Here is a 23,174-nt window from a genome sequence, read left to right as displayed (position 1 = left end):
ACCCCGGAGTATTTGAGCCTCTGTGTCAAAATGAAATAAACAAACAACAAACCCCCAAATTAAAATAGAACCCTCATTACAGCCTAATTTAGGACACACTAGGCACCTTAGAGTATTCCTGAGGCACTCAGAACGTACACACGGTAGCATGTCATGGTAATGAAAGCCCGGGACACAGAGTTGACCAGACTGCTGGGCAGGGAGTAATTAAGGCCAGTGAGAGCGATGCTGAGAGTCCTCAGACAGCCTCACTACCATCCTTGCTTGGGTGGCTAGCATAGATTTAGCCCCGGAGAGTGGCAACCACATTACACCAATCCCCAATCCCTGGGGCGCTGGAGCTGGTGCACCGTGTGGCCTCCGGGTCTGCAGGGGGCGCCCTCGGCTGCGCAGCTCCGTCAGCTCCCCACGGGGGCGGGGCCGCGGTTGGCGGAGGGCGGGCGGAGGGCTGGGCTGAGAGGCGGAGTCCAGGGGCGGGCGACCGATAATTTGGTCTGCGCCGGGCGTCGCCTGCACCTCCGACTGTGGAGCCTGCGGGCGGCGTGACTCCCGGGTAAGTCGGTGAGCAGCGGGTGTGGGAGGCTGCGGGACGCGTCGGCGCGCCCGGGTCGCCGGGGCGGGGGATCGAGCCTGCCGGGCGGAGCTGGGGATCCTCAGGGTGTCACGGGGGGAAGTGCGGAGGTGCGGGGTGCGGGTCCCGGTTTGGGAGGCACGGGTCGCGAGGCGGTGGCCCGATTCGATCCGGGGCGCTGGTCTCGCGGCTGCCAGGCTGGGGGCGGTGCCCTGCACACGCGCGGCAGACTCCCGGGTGGCCTCCGGGCCTGTGGGTTGCCTGACAACGCGTTGACGCTTTCCTAGGCATTTGCTACTGGCATCTCCCGAGAGACCTTAGTGGCTCTCCCGCGCCTTCTCTGCTGCTGGCGCGCCAAGCTGCGCTAAGCCTCACTGCGTGCTTGCACCTGAGGGGTGGGGGGTTTCGTTAATGTTTTGCACTTTGCAAGTCAAGTTAATGTTCTCCATAGCCCTATGAAACCTCGTGTGTGTGTGTGTGTGTCACTGTAGTTGCTTGATGGGATAGACCCTTCCCTCTCTGTCTTGATTTTATTATTTTTATTTGGAATTTAAAATCTGGTTTGAGAAAATGTTGTGTATGTATGCACGTATATGAATACATGCGCAGGGCATAACATGCATACAGAGGTCAGAGGACGAAACTTGAATTTAGTTCTCTCTCTTTCCGCAGAGTCCAGGGTATCAAACTCGGTCATCAGGCATGGTTGCAAGTGCCTGTACTTTTTGAGCCATTTTGCCAGCTCGGAATCAAGTTTTCATTAAATGTTAGCAGTGGGACTCATCTTCCGAGCCCTAAAGATAATAGGATTAAGAAGCCCATCTAGGAGTTTTGTTAAGACCTAGTTTTCAAAGTTTGTACAATGTAAGGTCTTGTTCCCCCCCCCCCCCCACCCCCGAGACAGGGTTTCTCTGTGTAGCCTTGACTGTCCTAGACTCACTTTGTAGACCAGGCTGGCCTCGAACTCACTGCGATCCTCCCGCTTCTGCCTCCCGAGTGCTGGGATTAAAGGCCTGCGCCACCACGCCCGGCTGCAATGTAAGGTTTTAAAAGCAATCAATAGAAATTTATAGCTGAGTGTGACAGCACATGCATTTAATCCCAGCACTCTACAGACAGAGGCAGGCACATCTCTGAGTTCTAGGTCAACCAGGCCTACGTAGGGAGACTCTGTCTCTAGGGGAAAAAAAGCTTAAAAGAAAGCCAGTTATGGGCTGGAGAGATGGTTAAGAGCAGTGGCTGCTATTTCGAAAAGGTTGAGTTCAATTCCCAGCAATCACGTGGTGGCTCACAACCATCTATAATGAGATCTGGTGCCCTCTTCTGGTATGTGGGTGTACATGGAGGCAGAACACTATATATATAGTAAATAAATCTTAAAAAAAAAAAAAAAAAAAAGCCAGTTGTGCTAAGAAGCTGTTTTATGTGGAAGAATGGCTTGTCACATTAAGCAAAAAGGAGCCCCAAAAGAAAGTAGGGAGATGTTGTCTTTTCCCCCTTACTTTTCTGTGAACTTTCTGGTGTTGTATTTGCTGACATGTTCCTATAGAGAGGATCTTTTCCATCTACTGCCCAAGGATGGTCTGGGAAGGGAGCAGGCAGGGTTAGATGAGGCAGATGGGAAAGGGTGCTTTCAGGGTACTTTTTCTCATATGGTTTTCAGAAAAGTGTGGCTTAACAATTACAAAGTTAAGCAAATTCCACAGCCTTTTTGGTTGTGAGCCTAGCCTTTAATGGCTGAGCCATCTCACCAATTTTCAATACTATCTTTTAAACATCACTCAGAATGTGCTGTGCTGTGCTGTGCCTCCTGAGTGGTAGACAGAAGTGATTGAGCAAGTGTATTAGCACTTCTGCATAGACAAAGCACCTTAACCTCACGTATGCGTATGCCTGCCTTTTCTGTTAATGGTATGCTGATGATAGTTGCTCAGGCTTTAAATGCTTTCATATATGTTCACTCCCAATTTTGTACGCTGTTCTCCAACATCATGCTCTTACCTCAGCAACATAGTATATGTGCTTCTTAGCACAATTCACAGTGATTTGTCAAAATTTGGATGTACCCAGAGTCAGTTCCTCATGTGAGTGTCTTCTGTAAAGGAGAAAAAGCCTGTGCTACCCTTCCTGGGTGGATTACTGAGAAACTTCATCTTCCCCTCTGATGTCTACGGCTTCCTCAGGTGCCTGTCCTCACTTCCTGCCTACATCTTATCATTTCTCCCTGACAGTCTGTCTTTAGTCCTTTGTCTTGCTGTGGAGTAATTTTCTGCAGGCAGCTACCTCCTATAGTTTAACTTTTGGGGGGTATGATATTTTTGAGATAGGGTTTCGCTATGTAGCCTCAGCTGCCTCTGATGCTTCACTTTTCCAAGTACTGGGGTTATACGTATGAACCTCCATACTAAATAGAAATCAGCTCTTCCACCAGGTGTTTGGGATTGAATCTAGTGTTTCACACCTGCTAGGCAGTGATTTCCTACTAAGGTACAACCCCAACCCAATAACAAATAAACACACACATATATAGCCCTCTATATCCCAAGGTCAATGACAATAATATATTGCCATTTTTGAGACAGTGTCTTGCCATATAGTATGCTCAAGCTATCCTGGAACTTACTATCTATATAGTTGATGAAAGTCCTAGACATTTAAATTGTTGGTGACTTTACTGACTCCTTTAGAGCTATCTCATATTTCCCCCCGAATCCTAGACTGATTAGGTTGTCACTGTGGCAGGGGATATGGTCTAAATATTCAGGCAAGGATCATGTGCTATTTATCTACCCTCCTCGCAAGTCCTAGCACCCCTTGCAGTCTAGAATAATACTCTGGTTAACATGGAGAATCATGTTGCATTTCTCATTTTTCCGTATTGGCGAGAATATGTGCTCTGCCCTACTTGAGAGAGAAAAGGACAGAGGTAACATTTCCCCTTGTGCTGACTTGGATCATGACAGCCAAGTATCGATTAATGATTTAAATCTCAACACACTTTAAATCTAGAGGCTTTCCCACCATTCTTCTCTTACTCCCTCCCCCTTTAAAATTTTTTTCTTTTTCTTTTTCTTTACTTTTTTGTGTGTCTGGGGGCGGGGGTTAGAGTCAGTCTTTCTTTTATTTTGGAAATTGATTCAGAGTCTTATGCAGGTTAAGTACATGTTTTGTTTCTGAGATGTACCTCCAGCCTGGATGCTTTTAAGAAGTGAGTGTTAATTTATACAAAGACTATGAAAATACAGTGACAGTTAATAAAGTAACTGTTATTCTCTGTTACATATGTGATGCATTATTCTTAATAACTCTGTAGTAAGTAGTATTTCCATTTATAAATGAAGACTCCTAGACATAGATTAAAGAGCGTATTTTACATAAACTAGAATCAGAAAACAGTGGACAGTCAGGTCTTATGATAAAACTTTCCTTGAAAACTCTGATCTATATTCTCTGCTTGTAGCTACTAGGGAAAAGTACCTACCCGATAATAATACCATGAAAAATGTAATTGTATATTTTATAGAGTGTCCAGACAATGCAGAATCCCATTTAGCTTTCTTTCAGCTTATTTTGGGTGGGGCAATTTAATCCTTACATTGTAAACAGTCTTACTGTATTTGCATCTAGGCCTTGCCCATCGACCAGCCTTTATTATCCACTAAATAATTTGTGCATAATTTTGTGGTTGAAATGCTATTATGTAAACTGTTGCACACTTTTAGGAATAAAGAGAAAAGCAGCTATGACTACAAGTATTATATGGTTTATGCCTTTGTGTCTTGTTGACAATAAACAATTTTGAATATCAACGTCATATAACCTGCTTATGTGCATAAGAGCAAAACCATGCCTTGTAGAAACAGATCCCCAAGATTGGAATGAGTGTTGCTTCTTTACCTGAAACAGTAACTTTCATTTGCCTGTATCAGCTGTTGTCCTGGAAGCTTCTAGCCTCCGTACAATCTAACCTAGGCCTAGACTGTCTTCAGCCTCTGAGACTTACTGCTTAATAAGCTCACCCTTTCTAGTTCTTACTGAGCTCATAGCTGGCTGGTTCAGTTCAGGTGTTCTGGCTCAAACTCCTCTCAGCTAATTTATACAATCTGGCTTTTCTCTTGGTCCCTGAATTGCTTTGCCTGGCTTCAAACCAACTCCAGCAATCTTCTCTAATCTTCTGGCTCCTTTTCATTCTTTGGCTTGTTTTGTCTTCACCTGTGTCCAACTTATTCTCTCTTTCAGCCTCTCTGTAAAACTGTCCTTTCTCCTTTCATTGCTCTTTAAATAGCTTCCTTTTCCTCTCTCTTCTTTTAAGAGTTGGGCATAGCTTATTCTGTCAAAATTTTCTCTGATTTGTCACTTTTTCTGCTACTCAATTAAACATCACTTCCAAACATAGGTGCTTCCGTCTATGAACTTTTACCTTCATTGTTTAGGATTGAAAGTGTGTACCACCATGCCTGGGCCTAAGCTTTTCTTTACCTGATACTTGCTCAATACCAGGCTGGCCTTCAGCTCAAATCTGCTTGCCTCTGTCTCCTGGATTAAAGCCTTATTTGCATTCCAGTTACATCACACAGACCTAGAAGGTCTTTGGATGTGATTTCTTGCCAGAGCAGCCATGTTCTGAATTCAAGTTCCTCTACATTTACCAGTTGCATTTTTATCTCTTGCTATAGTTAAGATTTATTAAAATGTCCAGCCATAAAATTTTCCCACTTCCTGATGGCAAAGTTCTGTTTTCTTATACCCTCCTGTAAGTCACTGAGCTCAAGCTCCAGTCATATGATTCTTTTCTGATCCTCTCTTACTAAGAAGCTCAGGGGTTGCCTTTGGTGTTTCCATTTATGTGAAACTTCAAAGTTAGACAAAATTATAGAGACAGATAAGAGATGATTAGTTCTCTGGGCTCAGGGGAAGAATGACAGTAGAGGGGCATGGGAAAGCCTCCTGGACAGAGACATAGTGTTTCAGACACAGCTTGTTCTTATAGTTAAGCATAAGGGAGGCAGCCTGGGGGAAGCATAACTGATGCCAAGTCCAGAAAAACATACTCAGCTTTATAGCATCAGCAGGGACCTTTGCTTCCTGTTCTTATCGCACGGAGTTAGGTTAAGGCTCTCTTGCATCGTGACTCTTTTTTTTTTTTTTTTTTGGTGGTGTTTTTTTGTTTTTTGTTTTTTGTTTTTTGTTTTTTTGTGGGGATGGGAGGAGCTTCACCGTGTAACCTTGGCTGGCCTGGAACTCACTGTGCAATAGGCTGTTTGGTTGAACTTACAGAGATGACACTTACCTCTGCCTCCAAGTGTTGGGATCCAATGTTAGGTGTGCACTCACTCCTAGCCTTCATCAGGGTTGGTTTTTCCAGCAGTGTCTCATTACCATGTTAAGTCTATACCTGGGGCATGTGACTTTTTAGTATTTGAATAAGACAAATGTTATTCTGTGCCCATTTTATGCATGTATTTGCCCTTACTATCTGAGAAATCATTGTTTAGGGCAAGCTAAGCCAGTCAGATTTAGGGTATCAAATAAAGATTATACTATTATTTTTCATTAATATATAAATTATGTATAGTATTTCTTTTTTTATTTTTCAAGACAGGGTTTCTCTGTGTAATCCTGGCTGCCCTGGAACTCACTCTATAGACCAGGCTGGTCTTGAACTCACAGAGGTCCACCTGCCTGTGCCTCTAGAGTGCTGGAATTACAGGCATGTGCCACCATTGCCCAGCTCAAAATTAATTTCAAATAGTTTTTCAGAGAAAAATGTTTTAAAGATTTAAGTTTTTATTTCCTTTTTTTGTTTTTCGAATGTGTGAATATGGATTATGGTTGTGGCTGTTGATCTCATTTGTTGTAATGTCTTTTTGGTTATCATATAATTATATAGAATGTTTCATTGTGAGATTCCCAAGCATGCATATAAAGTACTTTGACCACTTTAACCTGTGTGAAAGACTTTTCTGGGGAATTGAAGAGGAAGAGACAGATGGTTCATGCTTAAGTGTGAAGTTAACAATGTGATAATTGAGATTAAATACTAAATGTGGACCAAGACTTTGTCTTAATACTTTAGCTAAAACCACTACAATATAGTTGTGCTCATTGAAGACTGTTCTTTTTTTCAGACTCTACAAAATGGCAGATAGCTTGGATGAATTTATTGAAGAGCAAAAAGCGAAACTGGCCAAAGACAAAGCACAATTGGCGAGTGACCCACCTTACATGGAGATGAAGGCAAGACTAGTAATTATTTTTCAACTTGCTTTATTAAATTGGATCTGGTGACACATGAGAGGCAGAGGCAGGTGGATTGCTGTGAGTTCAAGACCAGCCTGATCTATATAGCAAGAATTCCAGGCCAGTCAGAGCTACACAGTGAGACCCTGCCTAAAAACCAACCAACGAAACAGCCAACAACCAACCAATCAACAAACTGACCCAATCATCCCCTCCAGACCCTACCAAACACGTTTCACTGAGACTGTTCTGAGGATTACGCAGTGAGAATCTTCTGCTTCATACTTTAGTTTGATGGGGACACCCGTGTGCTGATTGTGAGAGCCTGACTCTAGACATGAATTGCCAGATTTTGAGTGCACTTTTAGTGGGGTCACGATCTCCTCTCTTGTTGGAGCTCTAATACTTGATAAAGTATTTAACACGATGAGGAGGGGTGAGAGGCCCGGAGGTTAAGCAGAACAGATAGAAAAGCAAGTTCTCAGATTAAATGAATAAAAAATGTTTTAAAAATATATTAGTAAATTTATTGGAATGATTTATTTTGTACTATTTGCTTTTTAGAACAAGTATTTTAATATATTTGTTTGTGAAAAGCAGTGTCTGGAAAGTTTTGTTAAATTGCTTTTATTTTGATGTAAGAGTGATTGATTTATTCCATTTAGCAAATATTGAGATTGTAATAGGAGCCATGCTGGGCTCTGGGAACAGTGCGCTGATGGAGACAGATGCCATCTTTCAGGCTCAGTGTGTGTTAACAAGACACAGTCTGTACCATATGTTCTACTATAATGAGATTATCTGTATACAATGGCTTGCACAAATCAATTTGGGCTTACCTGGTTCTCACTGTCTCATTTGGTTTAGCATCTGTCCCACACAGATAACAAAATTGTGATGATAATCATGACATTCTTTGTTTTTTTTTTTAAGATTTATTTATTACGTATACAGTGATCTCCCTGCATGTACACCCACTAGCCAGAAGAGGGCATCAGATTTCATTGTAGATGGTTGTGAGGCACCATGTGGTTGCTGGGAATTGAACTCAGGACCTTTGGAAGAGCAGCCAGTGCCCTTAATCTCTGAGCCATCTCTCCAGCCCACTCCCCACCCTCCACCCCCCTTTCTTTTTTCAAGACAGGGTGTCTCTGTGTAGCCTTGGCTGTCCTAGACTCACTTTGTAGACCAGGCTGGCCTCGAACTCACTGTGATCTGCCTGCCTCTGCCTCCCGAGTGCTGGGATTAAAGGTGTGTGCCATCACACCCACCTAATCCTGACATTCTAACCATACATTTTATTTATATAGCTAAACGTAGGAGTTCTTAAATGCAAGTAGAACATAACCTTAAAAGGCTATATTTCAATGCACCTCTTACTATAATTTTCAGGTAGTACAGTGAGGCATTGGGAAGTTAAATACTGAGACTAAGATGCCAGAGTTGGTGATAGGCTTTGATTCCTGACACTGGCTAAGTGCTTGTCTTTTTAAATATTGGCCATGGTTGTCTTCCTCCCAAACAGTCTGTGTAAAAGGAGTTATGGCCAGAGCTTTCTGTGTAGTGTTTCCTCTAGTCATAATATCTTTATGAAGTAGGGGCGTTTTGTTTTTTGTTTTATTTTAGAGATCAAGAAAATGAGACCCAAAGGAGTTAAGTAGTTTGTTCAAGTAGACACAGGGATGGATTCAGATTGATACTCTCATCCAGTGGCAGGGCATGCTCATAATTGCTTGATACCCAGGGTGAGTGTGCATGTTTGAGCGTATTACTGTATACAACTTTATGTTTCACCACTTAAGGATTCTCTGCTCACTGAGGCCTTGTAGTCCCTCCCTCACCATCTCTGGGTCTTTTAATCTTGCTCTATCTTTTGTCTTCCTAGTCCTTCCCTGTAAGTGTGTGTGTGTGTCTGTGTGTGTGTATTGTATATGTTCGTGTAGGTGTGTCCACAGGTGCATGTGGTTTGAGTATGTGTGGAAGGAAGCCTCATGTCTACATTAGGTGTCTTCCTTGATTGCTGCTACCTTCTTTTTTGAGGTGTGTGTGTGTGTATGTGAGTGTGTGAGATGTATATGTTCATATGGATGTGTCTACACATACATGTGGTTTATGTGTGTGTAAGGGAAGCCTGATGTCCACATTAGGTGTCTTCCTTGATGCCACCTTCTCTTTTGAGATCCTCTCACTCTCCTTGGAGTTTATAGGATTTGCTGTGCTACCTGGCCAGTGATCGTCACACTCTGTCTCTGATCCCTCAGAGCTTGGGTTACAGACACATGCTGCTGGGCCTGGCTTTTACATGGGTATTGGGAATCCAAACTCAGGTCCTCAAACTTGCCGAGGGTGCTTCATTGACTGAGCCACCTCATCTGCACTCTTTCCGTGTCATGCAAATGTAAATATTACATGTAAACAACATTATATAACTAAGAATTATATTTATTTTGTGTCCTCTAGCTGTGTATAAGCTCTATAGCAGAAGCTTCTCAATTTTTTATTTTACTTTTAGTTTCTAGTGTCTGGCACAATGCATTTAATAGAAACTCAATTATAAGGCGTCAGAAGAGCTGTTACAGTATGTAGCTGATTTGGTTAATTTCCGAAACTTTATACTAAAATCTGTGCCAAATTATTTAGTGTGTTAAATAAGTTTTGAGAAGAATTGTATATTTTATGGAGTTCTCCCCTTTGATTTGTAAATGTTCATGTCTTTTCCAGGGAAAGGCATCGGAAAAACTCTCTGAAAACAGTAAAATATTGATCTCTATGGCTAAGGAGAACATACCACCAAACAGCCAACAGCCCAAGGGGTCCTTAGGTATGGTACTACATGTGTGGAACTGACTTTAAGATCTCCTTTGCAGGGCATTGTGAAAGACGTTTGTTTCTTCTTTGATTTTTTTTTTTTTTTAAATTTATTTATTTTGTGTATATGAGTGCTCTATCTGCATGCCCACCAGAAGAGGGCGTTAGAGGGTATAGATGCTTGTGAGCCACTATGTAGTTGCTGGGAATTGAACTCAGGACCTCTGGAAGAGCAGAGAGTGCTCTTAACTGCTGAGCCATCTTAAGGTTTATTTCTTGAGGAAAGAAGAATTCTTTGGAACTTTACTTTGGAATCTTACATATGATATGTGGACTGCATATGAAATATAACTCGGAGAACTCTGTACTATTTCATTGATATTGTCTGAGTGTGGTTGATGGAATTAGACACTGTGTGACAGTAACATCCTGTAAGTGGTGGAGGAATGTATGTCTTTGTACAGTGACTAAAATAAATACCAGAAACTGGGTATGTGACACTTTGTGATCCATAGGTAAGCATAGTGGTGTGTGTCTGTAATCTCAGCACTCGAGAGCAGGACAGAAATGCCAAGCAGGGCTCAACCCAGGCGAGACAGCAACCCAGGCAAGAATCCTTTTTAGTTAAGACTGAGTGGAACGCTCATGCTTTGTCACTCCAAAACAGGGAGAAGATTTCAAATCTCCTTCAGCTTCCAGACACATGTGGTTTTGTACAGGTCCCACAGATTATCTTTCAGAACATGCACCAGGCTACTTTTATGATTACACTTAAGTAATTACTTGGTTATTCCAATATTTTTAGGGCTGACCAAAGTACCAGGCATGGTTTGAAGTACTTGGGACAGACCAGGGAAGAAATTGTACAAGTTACCATCTCCTTTTAAGTATATAATACACGAAACCCACCCTGGCAATTGATATTGTTCAACATATTTTTACGAGTTGGTCTCAGTGTTTGAAAACAGAAAACACTCCAGCTATGGCTAGTTTAGGTAGTCTGGGAGGGATCATTAGTGTCTTTGCCTGATGTCACTGAACATGTATGTTTCTCATAACGTGCTTACTCTCTGAGGATTCCTGGGACAAAATATGCGAAGGAAAATTGCTGTTGAGCCACTGTATATGCACAGCTCCATAGCAAGTTCTCTGTGGTGCTAATACCATATTAGTAGGTTAGGCTAATTATTTAGCGTGTGACATGGTATGAAGGAAAATTTAGAAAATTTAGAGTTAATATATGTGTTCCTATATAATAAAATTTGTCAGTTGTGTACCTCACAGAGGCAGTACCCACGTACTTTATTCACCTATAATATGATGGCTTGCTCTGCTGCAAGCTGTTTCTGAACTGCTGGCATTTATTATATAGCCAGACCATAACAGGGATCATAGAAATAAGGTATAACAGAGATAATTAACTTCAGAGATATGTGTGTAGTCATTAGAATATTAATATATTTTGGACTTAAAAAAAACCTGTGTGTGACATAACTAAAAATTAGTTACAAAAGAGCCCCCCCAACCCCCCACCCCCCCATTTTTTTCCCTTTGGTTTTTGAGACAGGGTTTCTATGTGTAGCCTTGGCTGCCCTGGACTCTGTTTGTAGACCAGGTTAGTCTCAAACTCACAGAGATCTGTCTGCCTCTGCCTCCCCGAGTGCTAGCAATAGGGGTGTGTGCCACCATGCCCAGCTTAATTTTAAAAGTTTTGAGTGTGTTTATGCATGTGTGTACATGAGAAAGCTTGTTTTTGTTTATTAAGAGCAGTAGATGTGCTCTTGTTTAAAATTCAAAGTGCCTGGCAAGATGGCTCAGCTAGTAAAGATGCTTGTCACCAAGCCGGAGGAGCTGAGCCTGATCCCCAGGACCCATGTGGTATACAAATACGTTCAACAAGAAGGAGTCAAGGATATAAAAAGTATATAAAGTATATACAAAGTTATTTTGGTAAGGACTTTTTTGTGTGTATGTGCATGCACATATGCACATGTGCATAGACATGTGGAGGCCAGAGGCTGTCCTTGGGTGTGGTTCCTCGGAGAGGCCCACTTTTTGTGACAGGGTCATCACTCCTTCACTGTTAGCTGATTTTGCCAGTTAGACTATGCTTGCCGTTGGTGCTGCAGAGGTTGGGTCCCCCTGTTTCTGTTACATGCCCAGTGTGTGCCAGCACACCCTGTCCTCTACATAGGTGCTGGGGACTGAGCACAGGCCTTGTTCTTATGGCAGCTCTTTACCTGTTGAGCTCTCCACAGCCCAGGGGCTGGCCTCCTATTGGAGCTATAAGGTTAATACTGCTGCCATACTGCTTGTTAAAATTATGTCTTAGTATGAAGATTTGGAAACCTTTCTAAGAACTACACACATGTATATTATCAATAGTATCTATCTTGTGTGACTCATTGATGGTGATTGAAATATTTTCACAAAAAGTAAGTCAAATATAATGAATCCTTTTGATTCAGTCATTGTTTTCACTGGACTAGTTAGTTCATGATCACAGGTATATTCTTTGTACCTGCTTTGCTTTTAATATATCAGTGGATCAGAAGGGAGGCTAGCTAAGAGATAGAATAGCTAATGGGTTTTTTACTTTCTTATTAGACAAACAGCCCAAAATGATTGCCCTACTATCAGTATCAGGTATAAAGATAACTCATTTTGATTCTTGCAAATAATAATAATAACAACAACAACAACAACAATATAGTGTTATATTATATATATTATTATTATTTTGAATTATCTTTCTTTTTTTTTTTAAATGAGCAAAAAATTTATTTATTCATTTCTTGCATTTGAAGTACTCCTCGATGACATCCTTGGCCTGAGATTCTTTGCCATAGTCCTTAACCACTACACAACTGCAACCAACCACTTTCCGTGGCTTTCCCTCTTGAGATTTTACAGAGGCCTACCCCTTCCCCCAGTTTCTTGTTGTCATCAACCTTAATCAGGTTGGTCTGGTGCTCAGCACACGGTGCCTCCACCAGCTTGACAAACACGGGTTCATTGCAGTAGGATGCCAGCACACAAAGGTGGGCCTGGTGCTTGTCTAAGGTTTTGGCAGCTTTGCGTAGGCCACGTGCTAGGCCATCGTGGATGAGGGCGGTCTTCAGCACCTCTTGAAGAGCAGTGTTGACGTCCATTACACCTCCAGCAGCAATGCCTTTCTCGGCCATGGCAGTGGATTACGGGTGAGGCCGAATCTTGAACACACCTGAGCCTCTGCCTCTGCACCACTTGCGGCGGCAGGGGAAAAAGCTATTTTGGATTTTCAAGACAGGGTTTTTCTGTGTGACAGTCCTGGCTGTCCTAGAAATGACTTTGTAGACCAGGCTGGCCTGGTCTGAACTCAGAGATCCATCTGCCTCTGCCTCCTGAGGCTGGGATTAAAGGTGTGTGCCCCACGCCTGGCAATACTTGCAAATTATTAGCTAATAATGCAACTTTAGGGAAATGAGATATTATATTTAGTAAAGTTTCTTAATCTCTAAACTCTTTAGTTTCTTTAACTATAAGATAAGTTAGATAGTACTGGGGACTGGCGAGATGGCTCAGCAGAGGACAAGGGTTCAATTCCCAAGACCCATACAGTAGCTTATAGCTGCCTGCCTGTAACACCCTTTTCAGGGGCTCTGATGACCTCTTCTGACATTCTTAGGGACCAAGTACACATGAGTTGAACAGATATATATGCAGGCAAAACATTCATATAATAAAAATAAAATATGCTAGATTATTTTTAATTTAAAATTTGTATGAATTAAAACTAATCCTAAGGGATAATTAAAAATTAATAATAGTAGATTCTTTTAGATACTAAGTCATTAAGTTTAGGTTAAATTACTGAAATTCTAGGGCTCACTTTGTCTTGGTTGGGTTGCCATGTCTTTGTGATGTGGCATGCTTGTTTTAAGTTTGTGTTAAAAGTAGTTGATGCTGAGCCATGCTTGAAATACCAGCATTCGGAGAGGCAGAGGCAGATGGATCTCTAAGTTTGAGGCTAGCCTGGTCTACATAGTAGGTTCCAGGACAGCCAAGACTACACAGAGAAACCCTGTCTCAAAACAAAACAAAAATTATCCTAAACAGTTTTCAACAGAAACTTTCATATTATATTTTTAAATGAATTGCATATGCACATATACCTTAAACAAGGGTTGAGTCATATATACAGTTTTGTTGTCAAATATAACCTTACATTTCTCTCAATATAAAAAAATACATACCATCTAAAATATTTGAGACTTGTTGCTTAGTTTAAAAGGAGATACAATAATTTATCCTTTTCCTATTAAGGAAATACAATAACCCATCCTTATTTGTCTTTACATTTCTATATTCCCCCTTTTCTCACCCCCCCCCCAGCACTAGATAGAGAAAGGATAGAGGGGAGAAAGGGAGAAAGAGAAAGATATCCCTGAATCTGGCCTTCTTTACTTTGTTCCCTCCCTAACCATGGCACATAACTATTTGTAGCCCCCCCCCCCCCCCCCGTGATGACAGCAATCCATAGCCCACTGAATGGCCACTAGCCACCCACCCCACCTCTGGGGAATGAGGGTGTTGTTATCTTAAATTGCTTCCTGCTGTCCGGGGCAATGGTGTTTTTTGGGGACCCTAAGAAAATTGAGATATTGGCCAAGTCCTGGGAGAGCTGGCTGTTTGACTTGCTGTCTAGTCTGTGTGATGGGAAGGTTCAGGGATTAACTCAAGTCGTGGCTGAAGGAGGCAGTGAGGCTGGACCATCTGAGGCCACCCACTTTGAAGCTGTCTTGGATGCACGTTTTGAAGAAACAGCAAATTAGGCAGTCTGGAGGTTGGATCACCTGGGCTACTTGTTTTGTCTTCACTGATGTTTGGTCCTTTTGCTCTGAAAACACATTAAAAAAAATAGGTACATTTCTGTATAAACATATGTGTAGAATGTGTGGTATGCACAGATCAGCTAAAGATTTTCTGCTCTATGTTTAAACAGATGAAAGGTATCTACCCACATCGTAAGTTTGTTTGAACTTGTTAACCAAACTCCATCCATGCCATATGAAAGAATGGCTTGAAATAATAAGTCATGAGGACCTGGTAGGCAACAAGATTTATTGGCTATGCAAAGACATGTCTCAGCCAGTTTCTTGAGCTGTTCCTATGTAGGGGGGATCAGCATTCCAATCACCTGCTTTTTAAATTTTAACTTTAATGTTTTCTGGGGTGGGGTGCTTCTTCCATGTCAGTAGCCAATATTTTCAGAAAGTCTTCCATGGTCAAATCTAATCTTTATCAACTTTGAAGGAATTGGAAGCTCTTCATTTCCTGTGGAAGTAAAAGCTTATCTATTCCCCAATCCAACACATTTCCTGATTTCCACTATGAAGTTTACATACCCTTAAAGTATATAGGTGGATTTAATTCAGCAGTCCCTTCTAAAATACAGTATTTTTCAGCAGCTGTGCTGCTTTTCTTATTGACATTTAAAAAATGTAAAGTTGTTAAGGCATTATGTAATCTCTCTCTGGGAGATCCATATTCCCCTTCTGTTTTATGAGTGTAAAGTACAGTTAGATATTTCCATAATCGCCTGACTTGTAGGATTGTAAGGTATACTTGTAACATGTTTTATGTTATACTATTTGAAATATTGTTGCATTTTATTGGATACATATGCTGGAGCATTATTAATTTTAATCTGTAAAGCTATTCCTAAGATAGCCATTATGTTTAATAAATGTGTAATTGTAGAATCAGCCTTTTCAGAATTCAAGTCAGAAGCTCATTGAAATTCTGAATAGTTATCAATTGTATGATGTACATAACTTTAATTTTCCAAACTCTGCAAAATGACATGCATCCATCTATCATTAAGTTTTTTTGGGTACCCTTACGGTTACTTCTGGCAGGTAGTGGAACTTGATGATACAAAGATAGAAAGAACATAACAAAGAGCAAGTAGGACAATTTTTATAATTTCTGTGATTTGTCATCAGGTATAGAACATTTTTCTTTATTATTCTACTACTTAAATGATGCCTTTTATGAAAAATTGAAGCTTCTAATACATTTCCTATTAATGATTGATCTATCTCCTTATTTCCTAGTCCAGTGTTCCTGGAAAACCTTTATGAGACTGAATATGGGTTATACATAATGGATGATCCCTGTTTTTAATTACCTGTGGCAATTTTATAAATAACAAAGTTAATTTTGTATCATTTGGAATAAGTTCAGTAATTTCTATATGCAAAACAACTCTTTCTGCATGTTGAAGGCAACTATATGAAGAGGTTCTGGAAAACCTAACAGAGCCACGAGATTAGCATATAGCTCTGATTTTTGGACCAAAGCATATGGGCTGTGAAGTGCTTTACTTACATTTCCTGACTTGTACCCTGCCGGTCCTGAATTATTGGCACCTGCATAAAAGGTAGGAACTTTAGAAATTGGTGTTCCTCTCAGTATATGAGGAAGGATCCAGTGAATTGTTTTTGTAAACTGAAGTAGCTTGCTTTTGGGGTATTTGTTATTAATTTCTCCCTCAAAAAAAAAAAAAAATCATTGCAAGTTCTTTGCCAGTGTTCACTGATTTCCCATAAAGAGGTAATTTCAGCATTAGTATAAGACACTATAATCTCTGCTGGATTTGTTTCTGTTAATTTACAAAGCTTTATTCATCCTTTCACAATTTTGAAACCTTTTCTATAGGTTTTATTTTTTACTGTTTATATGCTAAAAATAGCCATTCTAAGATATTATCTTCTCTTTGCATAAGAATTCCTGTAGGAGAATGAGTAGAAGGCAACATTAACTAAAATACAGTCAGGCTTGGGATCCAAGTGATCCAAATGTGCATCCTGTAATTGACTTTCTACCAGAGCCAATTGTTTTTCAGCTTTAGCTGATAATATTCTTGGATTATTTAAGTCTTAATTACCTTGTAAGGCATAAAATAAATTATTTAACTCTTGAGTAGTTAATCCAACTGTGGGCTGTAGCCAGTTAATATAATAAGTTATCTTCACTTTTAAGGAAAAACAAAACCAGAAAAATTTCTGATGATGGGGCCGTTAATATTGAGCTATTCCTTTTATTAGTTACAACAAAAAACATTCAAACAAAGATCAAGTGAAAAAACAACAAAATTCTAAGTTTTGGGCCAGCTGTGTTACCTCGTGCTGCAGCAGTGAAGCAGGTGTTGCCACTCTGTGCTGGCAGGCCCTAAGCACACACAGGCTCTCACAGCTAGAGAGATTTTGAGTTCCAGCTGCCATCAATTCCTTTTTTTTCTACTGGGAATAGTCTTTTTCCATCCTGTATTTCTATCACTTGTAATTTAGCATCCCATCTCTTGCTTCTCTCCTTATTTAAGTGCTTTGTTTGATCTTTCTTAGGAAATAGAAGACTATAGTCTTACCAAACAAATTATACTTATTTCTGTGCTGACAGTCATAACTATGTAGGGTCCAAGTGCCCTCTGCAGTAGTTTTTCCATATTTTAAGACAGAAAATATTTTCTTTTTTAATCTGTCTACCTCTTCATTATTTTGGAGACTTCACTTTATTATTTAAACAGTATTTCTTTCTGTGACTGTCTATATTCAATTTTTTTCCTTTCTTCAGTGTCTGTGCACATTTACAGAACATTTCTACTTATTTCTCCTTTTCTCACCTTCATTTGTTATTTAAAGTTAATATTTCTTTCTATGACTGCCTATACTTAGTTTCTTTCCTTACTGTGTACATTTCTGTCTGCCTGTGTGGGCATGAATTAACTGCAAAGAGCGGCAATATCTGTAAAACTTTCTGACCTTATTCAGTGACCAAAAGCTTTCCTGCTAGTTAAGTAGACAAGAGAACGATGTGTGTCTACCACGAGCAGAACAGCAGAACAGAGATTTGTTATGAGTTCTTCACAGCAAATAGGGGACAGCTCACGCTTGACAACAGAAGAAAGGATGGAAACTGTGTGTTCACACTGGGATATCGTGTAGTAATGCAAAGACAGGTCTGAGAGTAAAACTTGCGAGCTCTCTGTGGTTTGGGAGCAGATCAACTGGAGGCTGTGATGTGTCCCAGTTGGAACTTAACTTGTGTGAAGCCCTGGGTTTGATCCCAGCGCCATATAAACTGGCTGCCTTGGCACATACCTCCAATTCCAGCACCAAGAGGGTAGAGACAGGAGGGTTAGGAGTCCCGGTTGTCCTTGGCTATACAGCCTCAGCTCCATGAGACTTGGTCCTGAACAACCCAAAAAGTCAAGCATAGCATATTATTGTATTTGGGGTTTGTTTGTTTGTTTGTTTTTGTTTTTCAAGACAGGGTTTCTCTGTGTATCCCTGGCTGTCCTGGACTCAGTTTGTAGACCAGGCTGGCGTTGAACTCACAGCAATCTGCCTGCCTCTGCCTCCTGAGTGCTGGGATTAAAGGCGTATGCTACCATGCACGTTGTATTTGTTAGTTTTGTTTTGTTGTTTTATTTTACACAGGGTTTCTCTGTGTAGCCCTGGCTGACCTGAACTCTTCATAGACCAGGCTGGCCACAAACTCATAGAAATCCACCTGCCTCCACCTCCCTGAGTGCTGGGATTACAGGCATGCGCCACCGATGCTGGCTAGGCTTGTTAGTTTTTACTGTTAACTTTACACAACCTGGAGTTCACCTGGGATGGGGGAACTTCAGTTGAGGAACTGCCTTGATTAGATTTGTCTGTGCCCAATGCCTGAGGAACTGCCTATTTTGACATAGCTGAGGGAAGTCGCAGCCCGCTGTGGTTATACCTCCCAGGCAGGAGGGCCTGGGCTGTGTAAGAAAGCTAGCTGAACACGTCAGTAAGCAGCATACTCCATGCTTTCTTTCTTTTTTTTAATAATATATTTTATTAATTTATTCATCTTACATCTCAATGGTTATCCAATCCCTTGTATCCTCCCATTCCTCCCTCCCTCCCATTTTCCCCTTACTCCCCTCCCCTATGACTGTGACTGAGGGGGACCTCCTCCCCCTGTATATGCTCATAGGGTATCAAGTCTCTTCTTGGTAGCCAGCTATCCTTCCTCAGAGTGCCACCAGGTCTCCCCATCCAGGGGATGTGGTCAAATATGGGACACTAGAATTCCTGTGAAAGTCAGACCCCACTCTCCCCTCAACTGTGGAGAATGTCCTGTCCATTGGGTAGATCTGGGTAGGGGTTCGAAGTTTACTGCATGTATTGTCCTTGGCTGGTGCCATAGTTTGACCTCCATGGTTTCTGCTTTAGTTCCTGTTAAGAGTTTCTGCACTGACTTCCTTTGCTTACAGACTGTTACCTTGAAGTATAAACCAAAACAAACCATTTCCTCTCCCAAGTTGCTCTTGGTCATGGTGGTGACACATTCTAAAACAACGTAATCCTATGATCCATCATTAACTCCCTTATAGTAAGCATTTAGCAAAATCCCTTCTAGTGAAATCCAATTCTGTGTCTCTTGTGTGTGACACCTATATAGCTGAATTTGGGTGAATAAAACATAAGCACCATGGAATTATTAAAAATGTGAAACTTTCCCCTCTTAACTATGTGTAAGAGCACTGAGTCTACTTAGTGCTGCTTCTCTATGCATGGCTGTAGGACAGCATAGCCTCTGAGGGGGCCACATCCGAGGAAAAAGCCAGCACTATCCTCTCTCACCTGCCAGCTGCCAGTAACTCCTTAGCCAGGGTGGATCTCTGTGTGGTCCTCCTGTCTGTTTTGGTGTTTGGATCTTGGTTTTGTGCTTGCAGTTGTAGCTGCTGTGGGGCTGTAGTCTTGACGGTGGTACTGCTGTGTCCAGCAAGCACTATTTTGCTGTAGTTGTCTCTGTCGGGATGAAGTTGAAGCATATTCCATTTTTTCTCCTCTAACAGGGAAGGCGTCTGGTCTTCTGGAGTTGAAGTTCCTTTACAGGCAAACTTAAAAGAGTTGTCTGTTTTCTGTCTCTAATTCCCCTCTCTTCAACTTTAATTATGCTTCCTCTTTTACTGAATACCCACAGAGTTCAAGGTCACCAATAATCCAAGCACATCTACATTAAATGGTTGTTTCTGAATTTTCATTATTTATTTATTTGGTTTTTTGAGACAGGGTTTCTCCGTGTAGCCTTGGCTGTCTTGGACTCACTCTGTAGGCCAGACTGGTCTTGAACTCAGGTCCACCTGCCTCTGCCTCCCAAGTGCTGGGATTAAAGGCGTGTGTCATCACGCCTGGTAAACTTCCATTTTCAAAAATTTCTTTATGCAGCATTTTCTCACTTTTTTTGTGATTTGTTGTCTTCATTGGGTTTGGGAGCCTCACTTGGGCTCCCATGTCTCAGGATGCCTTTCCATTGGGACAGTGTACCACCTCAGAGCTGTGTGGTTCCTTGGCTCCTGTGTCTCAAGGTACTCTTACCTTGGGACACTGTCTTTCTTACCTCAGAGCTGTGTGGTTCCTGGCTCCCAGGATACCTTTCTGTCCAAGCAGGAAGGCTAACAATTACTTCCTGTACTTTATCTCGGTTGTTACATAACTTTCTCATGGAAGTATCTTATGAAAAGAAGTAAATGCGCTATAGGAATTTGTTTCACACAGTGTTTCTTATGAGTACTTTCTCAGGAGGCATATTAATTTAAAAATGACTGTATGCTTTAGGTTTAAATAGTTTTTTATCCCACAGTTTTTACAAAAGCCTAATACTTCTTGATTGCTGGTCCTGAAATATGATGTCAACTGTAGTGTCACTGATGCATATTTGAAGTGACATCACTTTAAATGACACTAGGGCCTTTCTTGCCATTAGTATCATCAAGGACAACAGCTAAGTAGGTCTCACTTTTTCTTAGCTCAAGTTTAGGTGAGTAGAATATTTGTTCTGTACAGTTAATTTTATTTGTTTAATTTTTACTTTACTGTGATATGTGTATGATGTGTGTGTGAATGTGAGGTGCAGTACTGTAGAAGGCTGTGGAGCTCAGACAGCTTGCTGGAGTAGGTTCCCTCCTGCTGTGGGTTCCAGAGATTGAGTTCAGGGCAGGCCAGTGAGACATGCGCTTTCATCTACAGAGGCATTGCACCATTGCACCAGATTTTTCTTTTTGGTTTTCGAGGCAGGTTTTTCAAGAGACTCACTTTGTAGACCAGACTAGCCTTGAACTCAGAGATCCACCTGCCTCTGCCTCCTGTGTGCTGGGATTACAGGCATGCACCACCACATCTGGTTGACCCTTTTGTTTTTATGACCCACTTCTAGGTTTTAGTGCTGGATGATAAAATAACAATTATGTTGACTAAACATTTTTTTTTTTTGACAAGATCTCACTATGTAGCTTTACCTGGCTTAGAACTTGGCAATAAGACCAGGCTGCCCTCAAATTTACAGAGATCAACTGCTGTGCCTCTTTAATGCTGGAATTAAAGGGGCACACCACCATTCCCATCTGATTATAGATTCATAATAGAGGAGACTGTATAAGCACCTATTAAGACAGTGTTACAAATAGTATTTGAATCAGCAGTAGAAACCAAAATGCCCTCCCTTTGCATACTGGGGATTGGCTTTGTGCTCTCTATGAGGAGTTATATATGTAAGGCTCTTTACTTCTGAAGCAGCATCTTATTAAGTTCCCAGACTGGGCTCAGGCTCACTCTAGTCCAGCCAAACCTAAACTTACAGTCTGTTTCAAATTTGGAGTAGCTGGATTTGTAAAGATGGAATACTCTAAGTAAAGTTGCACTTAATAGGGTCAGTAATTATAGATGAACATGTTTCATTTTTCCCTTCCAGTTCTTCCAGAGAGGCCTACAAATTAGAATTAAAAATTGTAGTGAGAAACACCATAAGAATATGACTTTTCAGAAAGCAGCAAGTTGCTTGGTTTCGGCCTGGAAAGGTTGGGCTTTCACCCACTCAGCATTGTTGTCATTTACTCCTTGACATCATAGAATGCCCATTGTGACCTCATGTCACAGACATGTAACTGGTATTTCATGTATATAAATTGTATGTTGGGTGTTCGAAGTTGAGTGCAGCATGAGATTTGTTGATCTTGTCCTTTGGTTCCATATACATACTTCCGTGTGAATGAGATGGAATGTATGTGTGAAGATGTCATAATGAAGCCATTATTTTGTATTAAATTAAAAAACTAAAAACTAACCATAACAAAAAAGTAAAGCCAGTAGTGCCTTAGCAGGTAGAAGAATTGCTCGCACCTAGGCCTAATGACGCAAGTTATCCCTGGAATCACCAGTGTAGCAGGAGAGAAATTGACTCCTGAGAGTTGGCCTCTGACTGCCATGCATGTCCTATGGCATATGTATGTGCATTTGTGTGAGCTCACACACCCACACATGTATACACACACAGACAAAAAAAACCCTATTACTATTCCTCTCTTTTGGCTTAAATTCTTTATTTAAAAATGTAACACTTGGGCTGGAGAGATGGCTAAGAGGTTAAGAGTACTCTCTGCTCCTCGAGAGGTCCTGAGTTCAATTCCCAGCAACCACATGGCTCACAACCATCTGTAATGTGATCTGATGCCCTCTTCTGACATGCAGGTGTCCATGCAGATCATGCTCATATACATAAAAATAAATATTAAAAAAAAAAAACTTCTTTGGGAGGGAAGAGTCCCCTTTCAGGATGGTACAAAGTCAAGACATAAGGAATGCTTTAGATGCCTTTTATGTGATTTGGGGGAACATGTGGTGAGATGTCCTGCCTGTTAAAATCTTTATCACCAAGCAACTAAATAGGGCATATATACACGTATATACACACACAATATACACACATCTACGTGTTTTGAGACAGGGTTTCTCTGTATAGCCTTGGCTGTCCTGGAGCTCTTTGTAGACCAGGCTGGCCTTAAACTCACAGAAATCAGCCTATGAGTACTGGGATTAAAGGCATGTGCCATCACGCCCAGCAGGCCACAAATTTTTATCAAGAGAATTTCACAGTGTTTATAGTGTAAAGCTAAACTTAGTGTTTTATAAAACAGCAGTCCAGCACTTGAGGAGGCAGAGGCAGGCAGATCTTTGTGAGTTTGAGGCCAGCCTGGTCTACAAAGCAAGTCCAGGACAGCCAGGGCCACACAGAGAAACCCTGTCTTGAAAAAAACCAAGGGGGTAGGGACCAACAAAAACAAAAACAAAACCCACAGCAGGCATCCATTTATACACACATAGTTTGGTTTTTCTGAGTTCAGTGATATAAAACAAACAGAAACAGATAACACATGATTTCTTGAATTCTAAGGAATGAAAGAAAAATGAATATTTTCATGACAATTTATAAATTTAACTATTTCTTCCGTTGTATTTGAATATAAACTTTTTCTTTTAGAAGTTATAATTTTTATTTTCTTGTTCACAATTTACTTACTTTAGGCAGGATCTTATGTGCCTTGGGCTGGCTTCAAAGGCTTGGTAGCCAACGATGATCTTAGACTTCTGATACTCCTGCCTCTACCTCCCACGTTCAGGACTACAGATTTGTAGCACTGCACTGTTTTATGCAGTGCTAAGGAGCTGGAGCCAACTCAGGGTTTTGTGTGTGC

General features: G+C 41.2%; 1 protein-coding gene and 1 pseudogene across 22 annotated transcripts in view; one reads left to right on the top strand and one right to left on the bottom strand.

Moving 5' to 3' along the window:
* Window positions 1-23,174, top strand: part of Cspp1 (centrosome and spindle pole associated protein 1) — a 99,185-nt gene that overhangs the window by 1,722 nt on the left and 74,289 nt on the right. For 12 of the 22 annotated variants that reach the window (XM_051159246.1, XM_051159204.1, XM_051159148.1 and 9 more), the window contains exons 2-3: window positions 6,700-6,817; window positions 9,533-9,632. In XM_051159246.1, the coding sequence (XP_051015203.1) occupies window positions 6,710-6,817; window positions 9,533-9,632 (208 nt within the window). In that variant the 5' untranslated portion in view covers window positions 6,700-6,709. Of the gene's footprint in view, window positions 1-451; window positions 554-6,699; window positions 6,818-8,164; window positions 8,557-9,532; window positions 9,633-23,174 lie in introns of those variants that run through there. The other 10 variants (XM_051159255.1, XM_051159181.1, XM_051159156.1 and 7 more) reach the window with 4 other exon arrangements.
* LOC127200850 (40S ribosomal protein S12-like) lies at window positions 12,356-12,849 on the bottom strand (annotated as a pseudogene).

The sequence above is a fragment of the Acomys russatus genome, chromosome 2 (genome assembly GCF_903995435.1).
Source record: "Acomys russatus chromosome 2, mAcoRus1.1, whole genome shotgun sequence".
NCBI lineage: Eukaryota > Metazoa > Chordata > Mammalia > Rodentia > Muridae > Acomys > Acomys russatus.
This window is presented reverse-complemented; position numbering and strand designations above follow the sequence as displayed.